Genomic DNA, 16022 nt, shown 5'->3' with positions numbered 1-16022 from the left:
TTTTTAAAAGAGGATAAAGAGGGGGATTGCCTAATATTTTGTGGAAGGTCGTTCCAAAGGGAGGGACCAGCAACAGAAAAGGCTCGATCTCCTCTAAGCCTCCACTTTGCCTCCAGTACCTCCAACGAGCCTGGTCTGCTGACCTGAGGCACCGAGCAGGTGCGTAGGGGTGCAAGAGCTAAGCCAGATAAGGTGGGGCAAGACCATTAAGAGATTTGAAAACAAATAGAGGAATCTTAAAGTGGACTCTTAATTTCACGGGTGGCCAGTGAAGATAGGCCAGGATAGAGGTTATGTGTTCCCTCTTACGGGCACCAGTAAGGAGACGAGCAGCAGCATTCTGGACAAGCTGGAGACGCTGGAGGGAGGACTGGCTGATTCCAAAGTAAAGTGCATTACACTAATCCAGCCGAGATGTAACAAAGGCATGGATTAACGTTTCTAAGTGTTGCTGAGATAAGAGATTTTCATCTTAGCCAGCTGCCTAAAATGAAAAAGGCTGGATTTGACAACAGCGGCAATTTGCCGGTCCAGTTTAAAGTCACTGTCCATCTTGACACCCAGGTTTGAGGCTGTTTAGTGTGCCAGAGGACCCAAGTCGGCAGGATGAGAAGAGCTGCTGGGACCAAAGTATTTTTATTTTATTTTAGTATTTTACTCTCTATCGAGTGTAAAAGTTTAATCTGTTTAGAGTGGGACTGAATGTAGTCTTTTTCAGAGTAAAATCTACTCAATGAAATTTAGTCCGGTTCTAAAATATCATGACGTGAATGAATGGTCAGAGATATCAATGTGCAGCGAGCTTTGCAAACCGCCACCCCGGGAAAATAGACACCATTAACGACGAACGATGAAGAGAGGAAAAAGAATGGCTCCCAAACAGAAACAGATCAATACTTGGACTTTTGGGGAGAAGCAAACATTTTTAACATTAACAAACCAAGCACCACATAGAACAATCCATCCGCACTCTCCATTGTTTTTGTCAGTGTAAGCAGTGCATGATAGCTACGGTTGAAGTAGCATGACATCACTGGCGAGGTGAGGATGGCTCCTGGGTAGTGGCAGTGGAGACACACTGGTTTTTGGTGTAGAGTAGAGTAGAGTAGAGTAGAGTAGAAACCAGTGTTCCCTCTAAGCTGTGCGCGTGCGTAATCGCGCAGTGCACTCACCCTCACGGCGCACAGCAAATGTCTGCAGCAGATTGAAAAAATCTTAACCTGAGTCCTATAGACATTGAAAACTTTATATAGCACGTGGTTAACCGAGTGGTTCAGAAAAATGTGACAAAATAATAAAAGCTGCGTGCGTGCATGGGGAACACCTATGTCGTGTCCGTGGGAGTGAGCGGCTCCATCCAAAATGAATGGGCAACACAAGGCTACGATGACGCCGGATGGCGCGTATACCACGTACACATCAGGACACCATTCCCACTTCCCGTACAGTTTCAATAGCAGTTTGTGTGCACACTCAGTTTTTCTACTCTAGTGTGATTACACAAACACACTCAGCACTGACGAGACTGCAGGCTCCATTCGGGAAGTCGAAATATGGGCGTAGTTTACGACTTACGAGCCCCTTAAATGATGCTCTTCACGCGTTTCAGAAATGCTAATGTTTTAATAAATGACATGTTTTCCATTATTGAATGGACCAAAGTAACTTTGGTTGTTTTGCTACTAATGAATTGCAGGTATGTACATTTGCATCCAGTTGGAACAATTAAAACATTCTAAGGTTGAAAAAAAAATAAAAAATATTGAAGACATGAAAAAAAAAAAAAAGTTGCCCATGTTTATATCAATTGTTTTGAGACTCATTTAGCCGATGCTTAGAGTGACCTGTGTGAGTAAAAACAACTAAACTTAGGGCTGATTCTAATCATGTCACCAATCTGATTTAAGTTATTTGAATTTTTTGTAACATACATAAATCATGTAATTTATTATCTCAGGTGTGGTACTGGTTTGGTCGGCATGTGCATGTTTGATGTTGCCAAGGGCTTAACTACTGTATATAAATGGACTAAGTTTCATTTACATTTCACAGCCAATTTTGTCCTGCTGGGCTTTTTTTCTTGAATTTCTTTGTTCTGACATGATGCAGACAAATCTTTGATTAGCATTCACAGATACAGCTTATAAGAGAAATGTTATAAATGCATTCTTACCAATGAAATGTGCATGTAGCCCTTCTTGCAGACGTATTGGAACAACAATAAGCCACACACGGAGGCAATTTCACCGTAGAGGCAGTAAATAACATGAAAACGCGGCAGGAAAATATGTATTTTCAAGTTCGTTGGGCTTAGTGGGAGGCAACGTAAGATGGCTGCCGGTGGCTTCACTTCTCGCTATGGTGAGTCCATTCATATATAAGTCCATGGATGTTGCTCACCGTAGTCCAAGGAACGCTCAAGAAGTTTGTATAAACGCACAGACATGGGGAATATTAGAGGGAACATTGGTAGAAACCATTGGTGGAAACAGGACTTTAATGTGGACCGCATTCCTCTCCTTGCAGAATTTGCAGAATATACTCCCACAATGGTGCAAACACTCATTTATAAATGCACTCATCTACAAAAAAATAAAATAAAAATGCCAAAAGGAAGAAATGTCCACCCTTTGCAGTAGAAATGCAGGAAAGTAGGCCCAAAAGTATTTTCCATCTTCTGTCAAAACAACCATTTCAGTCTCTTTCTTTCTTTCAAAAAAAGTAGCACCTGCACTCTTGTTATCACATTCACACAATGAAAGTGCAGGAAGACATTCTGTGCTGCCTCAGGAAATTATTTCTCATTTAATTAATAAGCCTGTTTGACTAATTTTCCTCATTGTGCAATTGTAAGGAAATTGTATGGGAAAAGACAGAGTACTTTGAGTCTGAGTTTTCATCACTAAATCAACGTGACGGTCAAAATTTTGTCACTCACTCAAAGATATTAGTCCCACATTGCCTTTAAATATAGACAAAAAAGTGCACATCGTGAAGTACGTTGTTGATTCAAATATAGGGAACCTATTTAGTCCTATTTGTTTTTGTTTTTTGCAAAACTTGCATTTGTAGATGAGGGCTGTTTCTACATTGAATAGAGTTTAAACTGCAGACTACAGCATTGTCACCGCTGAGAGAGTTGATGGCCAAACTGCTGCAATGGATGACATTAATAAAGTGTCCCAGCCATTACGAAAAGCCACACGAGAGAGCTTTAGGAATCTGCTTTTAATAAACTGGCTCAAGTGTTTAAAGCATCATCTCAAGAGGCTGCAACTTTACAGGCGGCAGATTGCCGTCAGCTTCCATCTGCTGGCTGCCATAGCAACCACGGCGGGTAATATGGGAATGACAGCTCAACATCACACTTGGATGGCTTAACAGTTGCTGTTTTCGCTCTAAATATATTACAAGTATGTATTAGTTGTTCAGAACAACCAAAAGATTTCATTTGCTGATATGACATACTTGTATTTAATGATTGTTGATGCTGTAAAGTGAGAGTTTTTTTTAGTTCAAAGATGGTGCACTGCTTAAGCATTTAATTGTCTTATGTATGTGTGTTTCACAGTGCCAACAGTATGCCGAAACAAGTGGAGGTGAGGATGCATGAGAGTCACCTGGAGCCAATCGAGGCCCGGCCTCAGTCCAAATGTGCCAGAGTCTGCTCCAAGATGTTCAAGAACCTTCTGCTCACACTCACCGTCCTTGGTCAGTATTGAGGACGGCTTTTCCTCCCATTTTTGTTTTGTGCTGAAGAATCTCTGTTCCGGTAGCTGTATGAAATGGGAGCAGCCATCTGCTCGGTTTCGATGCACCAGACAGTGAGATGACTGGCTGTCCTGACCTTTCTCCCATCCTTGCCACCTGTTGCAATTATAAGCGCTCTGCAGCATCCGCCCAGTCACCCAAACAGTCTCTGGTGGTGCATAACAACTATTGTGATTACAAAGGCTCACTGCAACAGGGATTTGTCTTGACACTCGAAAAGGGCAGCGATGCAAGAATATAAGGCCTGCAGCTACACATGGCATTTGCATTATTATGTTTGACAACTACGTTGGCTGTCCCACGCCACCTTTATGTATATACTGCAGGTTGTAAAGGCATGGTTGCGTAATATCATTAGTTGCGCACACATATGTACATTTATCCCACTTGGGCAACCAGGTGGAAGTCGTAAGTCTCGAGGTCCTGGAGGAAAAATATCAAGCAAGTCAAGTAGGGCCCCCTACTTTTCAATCTAGTCGAATCAAGTCATGATTTGCGTTAAGCAGCTCACAAGTCCTTCAATCTTGGTCAGTCATAACATATTTGATACAAACTTTTTTTTCCCAGTGATCATAGTACAAAAGAAGTATATTTATGCCTATAAAAGTAAAATGAGAAAATGAGAGTTTAATGTATATAGACAGTAATTACAATGCAGTAATACTACAGTGGCACAGTTATTGCAGTATATTATGCTATACAATCAAAATAATGATTCATATAATCCCAATCATAAATAATTATGCCTTCAATATTTGTTATTTTTTAGAACGAAATATAAGGAACAATATGTAAAAATGATCACTTCATTATCCAGGTTGTGAGCATAAAAGTGATAAAAAGGTAAGGTGCAAGAAATGTAAAAGTGGTAATGTGCAACTCACCCCTCAACCAGACTCTTGCGCCAACTATTTAAAAAAAAAAAGACGCTCAAAGGGGGCTTTGCCTGGATGACCATTGGCCTTTAGAGGGTGGAGAGGGTTGGGTGTGGTCTGGCTGTAATTGACAGCAGCAGTGGAAACTACGATCTAAATAATTTCTATACTACGACAAACTAAGCTATGCTAAATAAATTAGCAAAATGTGATGAATAAATCACTAATAACTTATAAAAAAAGATATAAAGATGTTCGCAAACCCAACTATTCCAACTCACTAATGAGGTTTGTAAGGTGTGACAGAGTGACGTCAATAATTTGTGCTTGTCCAATGAGAGGACAAACAGCCAAATTGTTTATCACAGTTTTTAACCTGAAGATGGCGCCACACATAACGTTTTTTCCCCCAAATTCAACCTTTCAACAAACATGCACTCAAATGTCAAAATAATGATCATGACATGTCGACAGCATTAATAGACACCCGTTTACACAGTTTATAAGAAGAAAAAGTCATTTTGATGTTGGGTATCTCTTTATCTCTTTGACCACCAAAAACGTCAAATAACTATGACTAAAATCACGATGTATGCCGTTAAATAAACGTAAATGACTATGTGTTTTTTTTGTTTGTTTGTTTGTTTTTAATCAATGTGAAGTGCTAAGTGCAGTGCTGCCTGGTCAATGGATTGTGGAATCAAAAACACCCACTAATTATGGCCAGCAGATGGCAGCATTGTATTTCTTTTCAATGGGCTCAATGTGTATTAAATTACAATGAAACATGATGGAATCTGACCAAATAGAACGTTTTCAAGGATGACATGAATGATCAAAGCCTTTGGTACATTTAATCTAATTCACAGAGTGGCACCAAACAAAAAAAAACAAAAAAAAACAAAAAAAAAAAAAAATATATATATATATCCATCCATCCATTTTCTTGACCGCTTATTCCTCACAAGGGTCGCGGGGGCTGCTGGAGCCTATCTCAGCTGGCTCTGGGCAGTAGGCGGGGGACACCCTGGACTGGTTGCCAACCAATCGCTGGGCACACAGAGACGAACAACCATCCACACTCACAAGCACACCTAGGGACAATTTGGAGCGCCCGATTAACCTGCCATGCATGTCTTTGGAATGTGGGAGGAGACCGGAGTACCCGGAGAAGACCCACGCGGGCACGGGGAGAACATGCAAACTCCACCCAGGAAGGTCCGAGCCTGGACTCGAACCGGAGACCTCAGAACTGGGAAGCAGACGTGCTAACCACTCGACTACCGTGCCGCCCCTATATATATATATATATATATATATATATATATATATATATATATATATATATATATATATATATATATATATATATATATATATATATATATATATATATATATATATATATATATTAGTGTCAAAAGTCACTCTTGTGGTGATTACTAAAGAACGGAATAAGTTAGAAACATACTTTTTTTCCGAATGAAAGTATGGAATGCGATCTTTCATGTGGTACCCACAAATGTTATGTAGTAAAAGTACACAATATTAGTTAAAATGCTCCAAATTGGCTGGCACTGTCGGGGTTGTTTTTTGGATAACGTGTGGCAGTAAAAGAGTTAATTAATTTGAAACCAACAGTACAAAGTAGTCAAAACTAAACTTTTGTCATAACTCAACTATAGTTACAGGGAAGTGTGGGGGCTCCGACTATATTTGCCTTGAGCATCCAAATGATTAGCTCAGTGAGGTGACAAGTGGAAAGCACCGATTGGATATCTGCCATTTTTGTTCGTTTTTCATCCTGTGTGGGCTATTTGACTCGTGAGTCATGATGATTTTTTATTTGTATTTTTTCTATATCTAGAACAATATGGATATAAGTTATCACATACTATACCAGGGGCCACCAACTGTGGTCCTCAACAGCACCTGTACACTTGATTTGGATGCTTCCTGCCTCCAACGCACCTGATTCAAACGATCAGGATCATTAATATGTTCCTACAGAGCAGAGGTGGCAAACTGCGGTCCTCGAGGGCTGGAGTCCTGCAGGTTTTAGAAGTTTCCCTACTCGAAGTGCAGCTGATTCCAATTAATAGGATCGTTATCAGGCTTATGCAGAGCTTGCTGATGAGCTGATCATGAATCAGCTGTGTTAAAGAAGGGTAATATCCAAAACCTGCAGGATTGCAGCCCTTGAGGACCGGATCTCGCCACCCCTGCTGCAGAGCTTGCTGATGAGCTGATAATATTCATCTGGTGAGGTGGAAGAGGGAAACACCCAAATCTCGCTGGAAAGGAGCCTTCGAGGACTGGAGTTGGTGACCCATGTACTAAACATATATAGAACTTGTCCCCATAGTAATAAACAAGCCACGAATTTGACCTTAGGCCTAAGTAACAGAGACCAATCCCTCCAGGGGACTAATGCTCTGTTAGTAGGATACATTAACACTAATATTACTGTACAGATGCCGCATAAGACCATGGTAAAATGTGTCATCGCAGGAGAGAAAGGTCCATGTTGCACAAGTTGCATTTATATATATATATATATATATCTATATATATATATATATATATATATATATATATATATATAATTTTGAGCCATTCTCTTAAAAATCTCTAATCATTCTTTGTCCTCTAATTTGATTCAATCATTCACTCAGGTGGCTCATAGCAGCTGACGCAACATTTACATTCTCTGTTTATGGCGAAACAAATGACAATTTTCCTCTTAAGTAATAGAAAGATTATATTTCATATACTACACGGTAAAAACCTGAATGTAATATTAAATTACAAAAATGAAATGTAAGCTCAATAGCTGATTGTGTTAGACTAGTGCTAATGAGAATGTTGCAGTTTATGCTAGCAGCTAACACATTTTTAAAACCTTTTGTTAGCATCTGCTATGTGAATTTAGTAAAATGTTCTGTCAGTACCATGAATGTGTAAAGGTTCAGCTATGATCTGCGTTTGGATGAGAACGCCAGTCGTGCTCGTGCAAGTCAATGAAAGAAGGGAGAATGGCGAGCCTTTTGTGTGTGTATGTAATAGGCAGCAAAGTTCTGTGTTGTGGTTTCTGATGTGGGTAAAAATGCTTCTCTAAAAAAAATTAAAAGCAATTTTTATATTGTAAATTATTATTTTCAGCTACAAACAGGCAATATACTCTACATTATGCTCTCAGTTCTACTCAATTCCTTCTCCAAGTTTCAGTCAAGTCCAGTCTTTCAGAAGTTTTCAATTTGATTCAAATCATGTGATTCGAGTGCCACTGCTTGGCAATGCTCAAAACAAAAGGAGTGAGATCGCCGCATCACTGATAATCTGTCACGAGGCGTTTAAGAGCCTGAATGGGGGATCTTGCAAATGTGCCAAAGAGAAGGCACAGGAAATCAAGTGCCATCCAAAAACACTTGCATGTCAGGAGTCCACAGGACGCCGCTACACTGGAAGATGGATTGAGGGCAGCTTACAAAAGATGGGAGGCGTTTCCTTCCAGTGTGTTATAAAACATCCACTTGGGCAGTGTGATCTTTGCCAGTAGAGGTTGAAGAGGAGGAAGTGCGGCACTGGGTTAGGGGGAGTTATGGAGGGTGGCTTCTGTCATGGTGAGATAGGAAGACCCGGAAGCCAAACCCGAGAGCTGCCAAAGTGGAAACGTACAAATTTCAGTGTTTTCACACTGGTAGTTAAAATGGAGTCGTAAAAATTCTCTCTCTCTCTCTCATATATATATATATATATATATATATATATATATATATCAATCCTAAACAAACCACCTAGAACACAGAAAATGCCTTGCGTTTTATTGCTTTGCCACTTGGCATCCGAGGCTGCGGTTACCGAGGTAACAGTGTTGCGTATGTCCCATTATACTCGCCAGTCAGTCAACATTATTCTCCCTTCAGAAGAACCGCCAACAATGTCGCTCGTTTAACTCCTGCCTGTCAGTGTATTCCTTTCAGCCCCCCATTGTGTGCTCATCGGTGCTTGTCACTTCCTTTGTGATGGTCGCTTGGCAATGGCTTGTGCAGATTGTTCTTAATGCAGGAAAATACTGATAACTTTGAAATGGCTTTTTTTCTCAAAAATATTTCTTTGTCTATTTCAGGTGTGATCTTAGGAGCAGTGTCAGGGATGTTGCTCCGTGTTGCCTCCCCCATTCACCCAGACATAGTCATGGTTATTGCCTTTCCTGGAGATATCCTCATGAGAATGCTGAAGATGTTAATCCTGCCTCTTATTATCTCCAGTTTAATCACAGGTATGCAAAATATGAAGTATAGTGCACTGTTGAAATTTGATTACATATTGTACATGATGTATTTCATAACTGGTTGTATGATTGATTTATCAGTTTTCAGACACTTCGATAGTTCAATAGATGAACAGCAACCTCACTAATTTAGACAAATTGATAAGGCCCAATAGTGTTGTGTTGAAAATTCTACCTTTACAAAAATAGTAGTGCTCAGTTTTGACTTGTCGATGATGTGCTATTTATAATCTTTTGTGTTTACAGTCTACCAGTGCACTATATCAGGCAAGATTATGTGCTACAGTTCAAGTGTAGGATCAAATTAGAGTATGCATATGCACATACAGTTGTGGCTAATAAAATGCTATTTGATAAATTGAAAATAGAGATAAACACTGTATAGCAACTTTATGTGCATAACAAGCCAAAAAAGGTGAGCAGACACACTTTTTTTTTTTTTTTTTTTTACTGACTGCAGGATTGGCTGGTTTGGATGCCAAATCTAGTGGTCGTCTGGGTACCAGAGCAATGGTCTACTACATGACCACCACTATTATCGCTGCCATTTTGGGAGTCATCCTTGTGTTGGTCATCCACCCTGGAAACCCCAAACTGAAGGAGAATCTTGGAGAGGGAGAGAAGAATGATGATGTGTCTAGCTTGGATGCCTTCTTTGATCTGATCAGGAACCTGTTCCCGGAGAACCTGGTGCAGGCGTGTTTCCAGCAGGTAAGGCAAGGCAACAGTGTCGGGAGGCAAAAACATCCATCTACTGTATATGTTTTTCCACCCTTCTAATCCTGTCCTGGGATATGGGTGAGCTGCACATACCCCAGCTAACATACAAACATTTGTGCTGATATTGGACTAGTTTACTATAATTCTGTCAGAGGAAAAACATTTTAAAGCTATCAATTGGAACAGTAATGTGGAAGCCACTTGTCAAGTGTTGGCAGGGTGAATGACCCAAACGCAGGCAAAGCAGGGTACGAGGGCAGAGGAGTCAAGGAGGGATTTTATTACGAAAACAAAAGCAGGAGGCAACCCAGGGACCAATAAAAACACAAATAAACCAGGGCAGATGAAAAAGGGAAAACAGGGCAGAGCAACAAGACGGGAGAATGGCAGCAACTCAGGCAGGAAAATAACAATAATGAACTGAACCGAAAACAGGTGACTAAATACACACACTAATTGACAATGACTAGACACAGCTGGGCAAGACACAAGTGGCAGGGGAAGCTGATTGGTAGATACACTGGGAAGGGAAGACACACGCAGGTGGACAAGGTTAACAATAACGAGACAAACCGGAAAGCAGAAACAGAAACGTAAAGGAAGATGACAAACTCAAAACTAGAACCCCAACAAAAGCAACAAAAACCAAAACTCAACCCAAAACTTGACACCATTTTCTCAATAAATAGAGCATCCTCTGAAACAGGAGGAGAAAAAAAAAATCAGTGCAGTTTTTAAATTTGGAAAAAAAACAACAACCTAACAACCACATAGCTAGGCTAGAAAATAGGAAATGACAGAACTCTCTCTCTCTCTCTCTCTCTCTCTCTCTCTCTCTCTCTCTCTCTCTGAAATTATTTTCTTATAATTTCACAAGGTTATTAATAGCCAACAAAAAACATTCATGATTCTTGTCAACTGAAATTGCAGCTTTTAGGCTTGACATGATCAGGAGTTTGGAGGCCAATCACCGATCAGCGAGTTAAAACAAACAAACAAACAAACAAACAAACAAACAAACAAACAAACAAAAAAAAAAAAAAACAATACCGAACACCAATCCTCTCACAAGATGGAGCAATATGTCTATTTAAATAAATTATTTAAATTTTTTTTTTAAGTTTTTTGGGGTCAATCAGCAATCAGCTTGGAAAAAAGAAAACCAATACTGAATCATCAATTCAATTAGAAGATAGACTGTCAAAGATGGTTAGTTCAAACAACACCACTGCCTGCTGGTTGAATCTGTAAATGGCTGCATGTACGTGGCTAGAAGTTGATGAAAAATATTTTGAATTAATGCGATGTTGAATAATAGTAATACACATGCTGAAGCTATTTTTTTTTTTTTCAAATAAATAAAAAATTTTTTCGGAATTTTTACCAAAGAAAAAATACACAAACGTTATTACCTTGTGATTGGATGGTCGGTGGTTCGTGTATGCATATCGAGAATCACATTTTTGCTGCCGCTTTGCCAGGCAAATTTGATGCCTGTCAGTCTGTGCACCTGCACAGAGAACTGACAGACACAGAAAGTTAAACTATTAGTCCTTATTAGGGATGTCAAGATATCCCAACATCACGATATGATATTATCACGATATGAAGGTCACGATACGATAATTATCACGATATTGTGGGGGCGTTGGCGATATTTAAAAAAGATCACAATATTGTAAAAAAAAAAGAGAGCTCATACTTAAAAAAAAAGCACAATATTGTGCTTTTGTACATAACAGCAATACATATAAACCACCTACAATCTCTAATAACAATATTGAGACACTTGGTAATGCAAGCACACATTGATCGCTTCACAAGCAAATTAGTTCCCCTTCATCTGACAATTAGCATAGATTTTAAACATAGAAGGCCAAAACATGCCCAATGAAAATTAAATTGCACTAATAAACTAGCCACTAGAGGGTTCTAGAACTGCACAAATGGAAATCAACCTGACATTTTAACAGATGTGTTCCTTTTAAATATTGTGAACATGACGACGACGATATTTTGGCAGTTTTAATATCACGATATCACGATATTGCCCTTATCGTGACATCCCTAGTCCTTATAAGGGGGTTTTAAAATTAAACCAAAAATGAAACTTTGCTCATGCAAAGTTGGCAGTGGGCAGAGAATGAGATCAATAAATGTGAGAGTGAGAATATGTATGTACTGTGTGTACATTTCTCATACAGTAGCAGCCATCCAGATTATCACTGAATGTTGAATTTCCACCTCAGATCCAGACGGTGACCAAGAAGGTGGAGGTGGTTATCGAGGAAGATGTCAATGCCACCACAATGGAAGGCCTGTTGGCAAATATCACCAAGGAGCCTCAGTTTGTCATAAAAAAGTCCCTGCAGTTCAAAAGTGGAATGAATGTCCTGGGTCTGTATTAACTTCCAGTCTGACAATGATAACATGGTTTTGTCTGATTTCAATTCCCTTTCCTGTCCACTTTTGTGGTCAAACTCTGACAGCTGTGACATTCCCTCACAGGTCTGATTGGTTTCTTTATTGCGTTTGGCATCTGCATGGGCAAGATGGGAGAGAGGGCCAGACTGATGATTGAGTTCTTCAATATTCTCAATGAGATTGTGATGAAACTTGTCATCATGATCATGTGGTTAGTATTGAGGGGGAAAAAAAACAAAAAACAAGTGACTAAAATATTTTGTTGCTTACCGTCCGTTGTCTTTTGTTTAAACGGTGTTGAAACTATTTTTGGTGTGTTATATATGCATCTAAGCTTTGTTTGCTTTTGCCAGGTATTCTCCCTTTGGTATCGCCTGCCTGATCTGTGGTAAGATCATCTCCATAAAGGACTTGGAAGTGGTGGCCAGGCAACTGGGAATGTACATGATCACTGTGATTGTTGGCCTCATCATTCACGGAGCAATCTTCCTGCCTAGTATCTATTTTGTCATCGTCAGGAAAAACCCTTTCAAATTCTTCTTGGGTATCTTCCAGGCCTGGATCACCGCCCTTGGCACTGCATCAAGGTCAGTATTAAAGCCCGTAGATGTCTGCATACTTGTGTGTTTGAATATCCAAACTAATAACCTAAATACATAATGTTTGTACCCTAAGCGCCGGCACACTGCCTGTTACTTTCCGCTGTCTGGAGGAGAATTTGGGAATTGACAAAAGAGTCACTCGTTTCGTGCTCCCGGTTGGTGCCACCATCAACATGGACGGAACTGCTCTATATGAGGCTGTGGCTGCCATCTTCATTGCCCAGATGAACGGCATCCACCTGGACCCCGGTCAGATTGTGACTGTTAGGTCAGAAACCACACACTGCTGTCAATAAGTCTAGTATTTAAAGAAAAAAATCTGAAAAATAAATCTCATTATATAAGGACTAGAGATGAAGAATTTCTTATTCTGCTCATCATGACAAAAATGCTAATAGAAAGGTAAACAAAAAAAAACGTCTTTCTCCATGTTTTAAAATGTAATCGGTTTTCAATCTTTAGTGGGAGTCAAATTGAAGTTATTTCGGCTTGAGAACTGAGAATTCATTATCACATCACTCGACCCACTTGTAATCAAAGCCTTTCATACGGTTAACTTCTTAACTTGAAGCACACACTTTAGTGCCTTTAGTTGCTGCTATTACTACAAGCACCATTCAGTTTTTGTTTTTTTTCTTCCTTTTTTTAAATTTGATAGTCATTTTCTACATCAAGCTTGTACAGAACTGATTATTGCTCAGGTGTTTGACTTTGTTTTTTTTCTTTTACTGTGTCTTCATCCAGTCTCACTGCCACTCTGGCCAGTATTGGAGCTGCCAGTATTCCCAGTGCTGGACTGGTGACCATGCTCTTGATCCTGACTGCTGTGGGGCTGCCAACCCAGGACATCAGTCTGCTAGTTGCTGTTGACTGGCTTCTGTGAGTTCATTTTTAGTTCCGCATTAAATGTTGAAACTGTAAGATTGCTCACTGGTCAAGAAATTGGCTGATTAAATATTGATTATGGTAAAAGACAGAATATCGGTCAAAAATATATCAAAAAGAAAATGTGAAAGTTATAAAATGTCGTATATTTTGCTGAGTGAAGGTATTGGTGAAGAAACCCTTATTGGCATGCCTTCTTTTAGCTGGTCACCAGCTGTTTTGACGATATTTTCATTGATCCCCAAATGTGCTGAAGTTTCTCTTTGCAGAAAAAGAGAAGCAAAACATGTTTCCACAACCAATAAAGTGTAAATGTCTGGTTAAAAACGACTTTTTCCCCATACTCATTTCGGGAATTCAACTGCCCACTATCCTATCTTTAACAACTCATTCACTGCCTTTGACAAGTATACTTGTCAATTCTATTTTTTAGATCGGGGCTAGATGGGGGAGAATCTGATTATGCTCCACTGTAAATGTCAAACTTGGAAACAAATTTACTGATGCCCAACCACCGGTAGATGACACCATTGCCCCATTTTATACCAAATAAACACAGTTTCAGAGTCCATGCAAGAAATGGCTGTATTTTGGCAAACCTACAATTTTCTACTGTCAATTATAAAAGAATGGGACGAGGCAAAAAGTAGGGAGTCTATTCTGTCATTGGTAGATTCGGTTTATATATAATTATTGAACGTTTTAGAAAATTTTAAAATTTTCTAAAATGGCTGGCAGTGAATCAGTTTGAACTACAGTGTAGCCACAGAAACAGAAACTCCAACCCTGCTTTTTCTTCTAATCTGCTTTTTCTTCTCCTCAGGGACCGGTTCAGGACTTCTGTGAATGTGGTCGGGGACTCGTACGGTGCAGGCATCGTGTACCACATGTCCAAGGCGGAGCTTGACGAGCTGGATGCGCACATGGCTAAATCGGACGACATTGAAATGACAAAGACCCAGTCGTATTACGACGACATGAAGAACCACCACGAAAACAATTCCAACCAGTGCGTCTTAACGCCTACCGCAAATGCTAACAATTCTGTCGTAGTAGATGAGTGCAAGGTACAATTAATGCTTACTGATCTAGAGACTTGTATATAACCATCTCTCGTGTTGCATGCTCACACTACATTCATGGCTTTCTTTCAATTCATTGCACCTTTGTATAATTAACACACTACCTTGACCACAGAAATGCATGAGCACAATGCATGTTTGTGCTTCTTTTGGAACTGCAAAGTTTGTGTTGTGATAGAAATCTAACTCATCGAAAACAAACCGTCTCAGCACGTTTCATCAGCTTGATGAGCCTATAGCTTGTTGCGGATTGGCCGGCTAGACAATTTTGGAACATTATTCAGCAGACCTCACATCTATCAAAAGTTCCCCTCTACATCCATTTTTAAAGCCCTTCTTAATGAGATATTGTTCCCCTGATTTGTATGAGTTTCTGCAGACACTTTTTCCCTGTGCTCAGTGTCCCACGTGGACCTTCCATTCATCTAATTATAGCTTATTTTAATTATTAACAGATTTCCAATGGCTCACCTTTTGAAATCCAAAGATGGAAAATGCTGCAGATAATTAGCAGCTCAAATATTCCCGAGACACACCGACCACACACTCACTGTTATTATCACCACATTGGGGTTAGTATTTTTGACAAAAGCCATTTGTGCCATTTGTGTAGTGTAAAAACAGTGCACATCTAGTCCTCTATTCGAAAGTGTTAACAATACAGGAACATGTATGTATATATACACACACCAACATATGCCCTATTGATTTATTAAAGGATGGAAGGTGTTGCCTGGTAACACTGGCATCAGAACTCTGTTCAGATTGATCATTTACATCGCCTTCCCAACAGACCAGAGGCTTGCTGTTTCCACTCTCTTCTCTGTCTAGTTTGGTTATTTTGTTATCTGCTAATAGTAGCATGACTCACTTTCAATGTGAACATGATATAGTGGCTCTGCAAAAGCATTTTGAATGTTTGTGTCACTTTTGTGCCACTGTTTTGCATGCAAACATTTTTTTTTTTTAAATGTATTTTTAAATTTTGGATTATCATCAATGTTTGGTCTGTTCCCAGGTCATTCCACTCATAAGACCACTATTTGCATGTTCATCAGCCGTCCTCTGGGAGTTCCAGTTCCAGTCATAGCATTTACATATTTTGGTGCTGCTATTTTGTCAAAGTATTCCAGTGTACAGTACACATGAACCAAAATGAACAATATGGCGTTTAAACACTATTTTGGCTTCATCAGAAGATCATATTTGCAAATGCACTTAATATTGCTTTCATATATTATCATAATATCCTCTAAGGTTAAACACAATCCTCTCTTGGATGCACGCCATTCTCGGATTGATGTGGATTTTAAATAATTTTCTGAAATGGTCAATCTTTTTTTCATAATGTATTTATTTCTCATTTTCT

The 16022-nt window shown here is 39.5% G+C and overlaps 1 protein-coding gene across 3 annotated transcripts in view; it reads left to right on the top strand.

The window, feature by feature from the left end:
- The window catches only part of LOC144015711 (excitatory amino acid transporter 2-like), a 41029-nt gene that overhangs the window by 19861 nt on the left and 5146 nt on the right, over nt 1-16022 (top strand). For 2 of the 3 annotated variants that reach the window (XM_077515949.1, XM_077515948.1), the window contains exons 2-10: nt 3572-3711; nt 8776-8928; nt 9401-9651; nt 11910-12057; nt 12169-12295; nt 12438-12671; nt 12760-12954; nt 13431-13565; nt 14395-14638. In XM_077515949.1, the coding sequence (XP_077372075.1) occupies nt 3582-3711; nt 8776-8928; nt 9401-9651; nt 11910-12057; nt 12169-12295; nt 12438-12671; nt 12760-12954; nt 13431-13565; nt 14395-14638 (1617 nt within the window). In that variant the 5' untranslated portion in view covers nt 3572-3581. The remainder of the gene's footprint in view (nt 1-3571; nt 3712-8775; nt 8929-9400; nt 9652-11909; nt 12058-12168; nt 12296-12437; nt 12672-12759; nt 12955-13430; nt 13566-14394; nt 14639-16022) is intronic. The other variant, XM_077515950.1, reaches the window with a different exon arrangement.

This window comes from Festucalex cinctus, chromosome 3, assembly GCF_051991245.1.
Source record: "Festucalex cinctus isolate MCC-2025b chromosome 3, RoL_Fcin_1.0, whole genome shotgun sequence".
NCBI lineage: Eukaryota > Metazoa > Chordata > Actinopteri > Syngnathiformes > Syngnathidae > Festucalex > Festucalex cinctus.
Note: the sequence above shows the minus strand (reverse complement) of the source record. Positions and strands in the feature narration are given on the sequence as shown.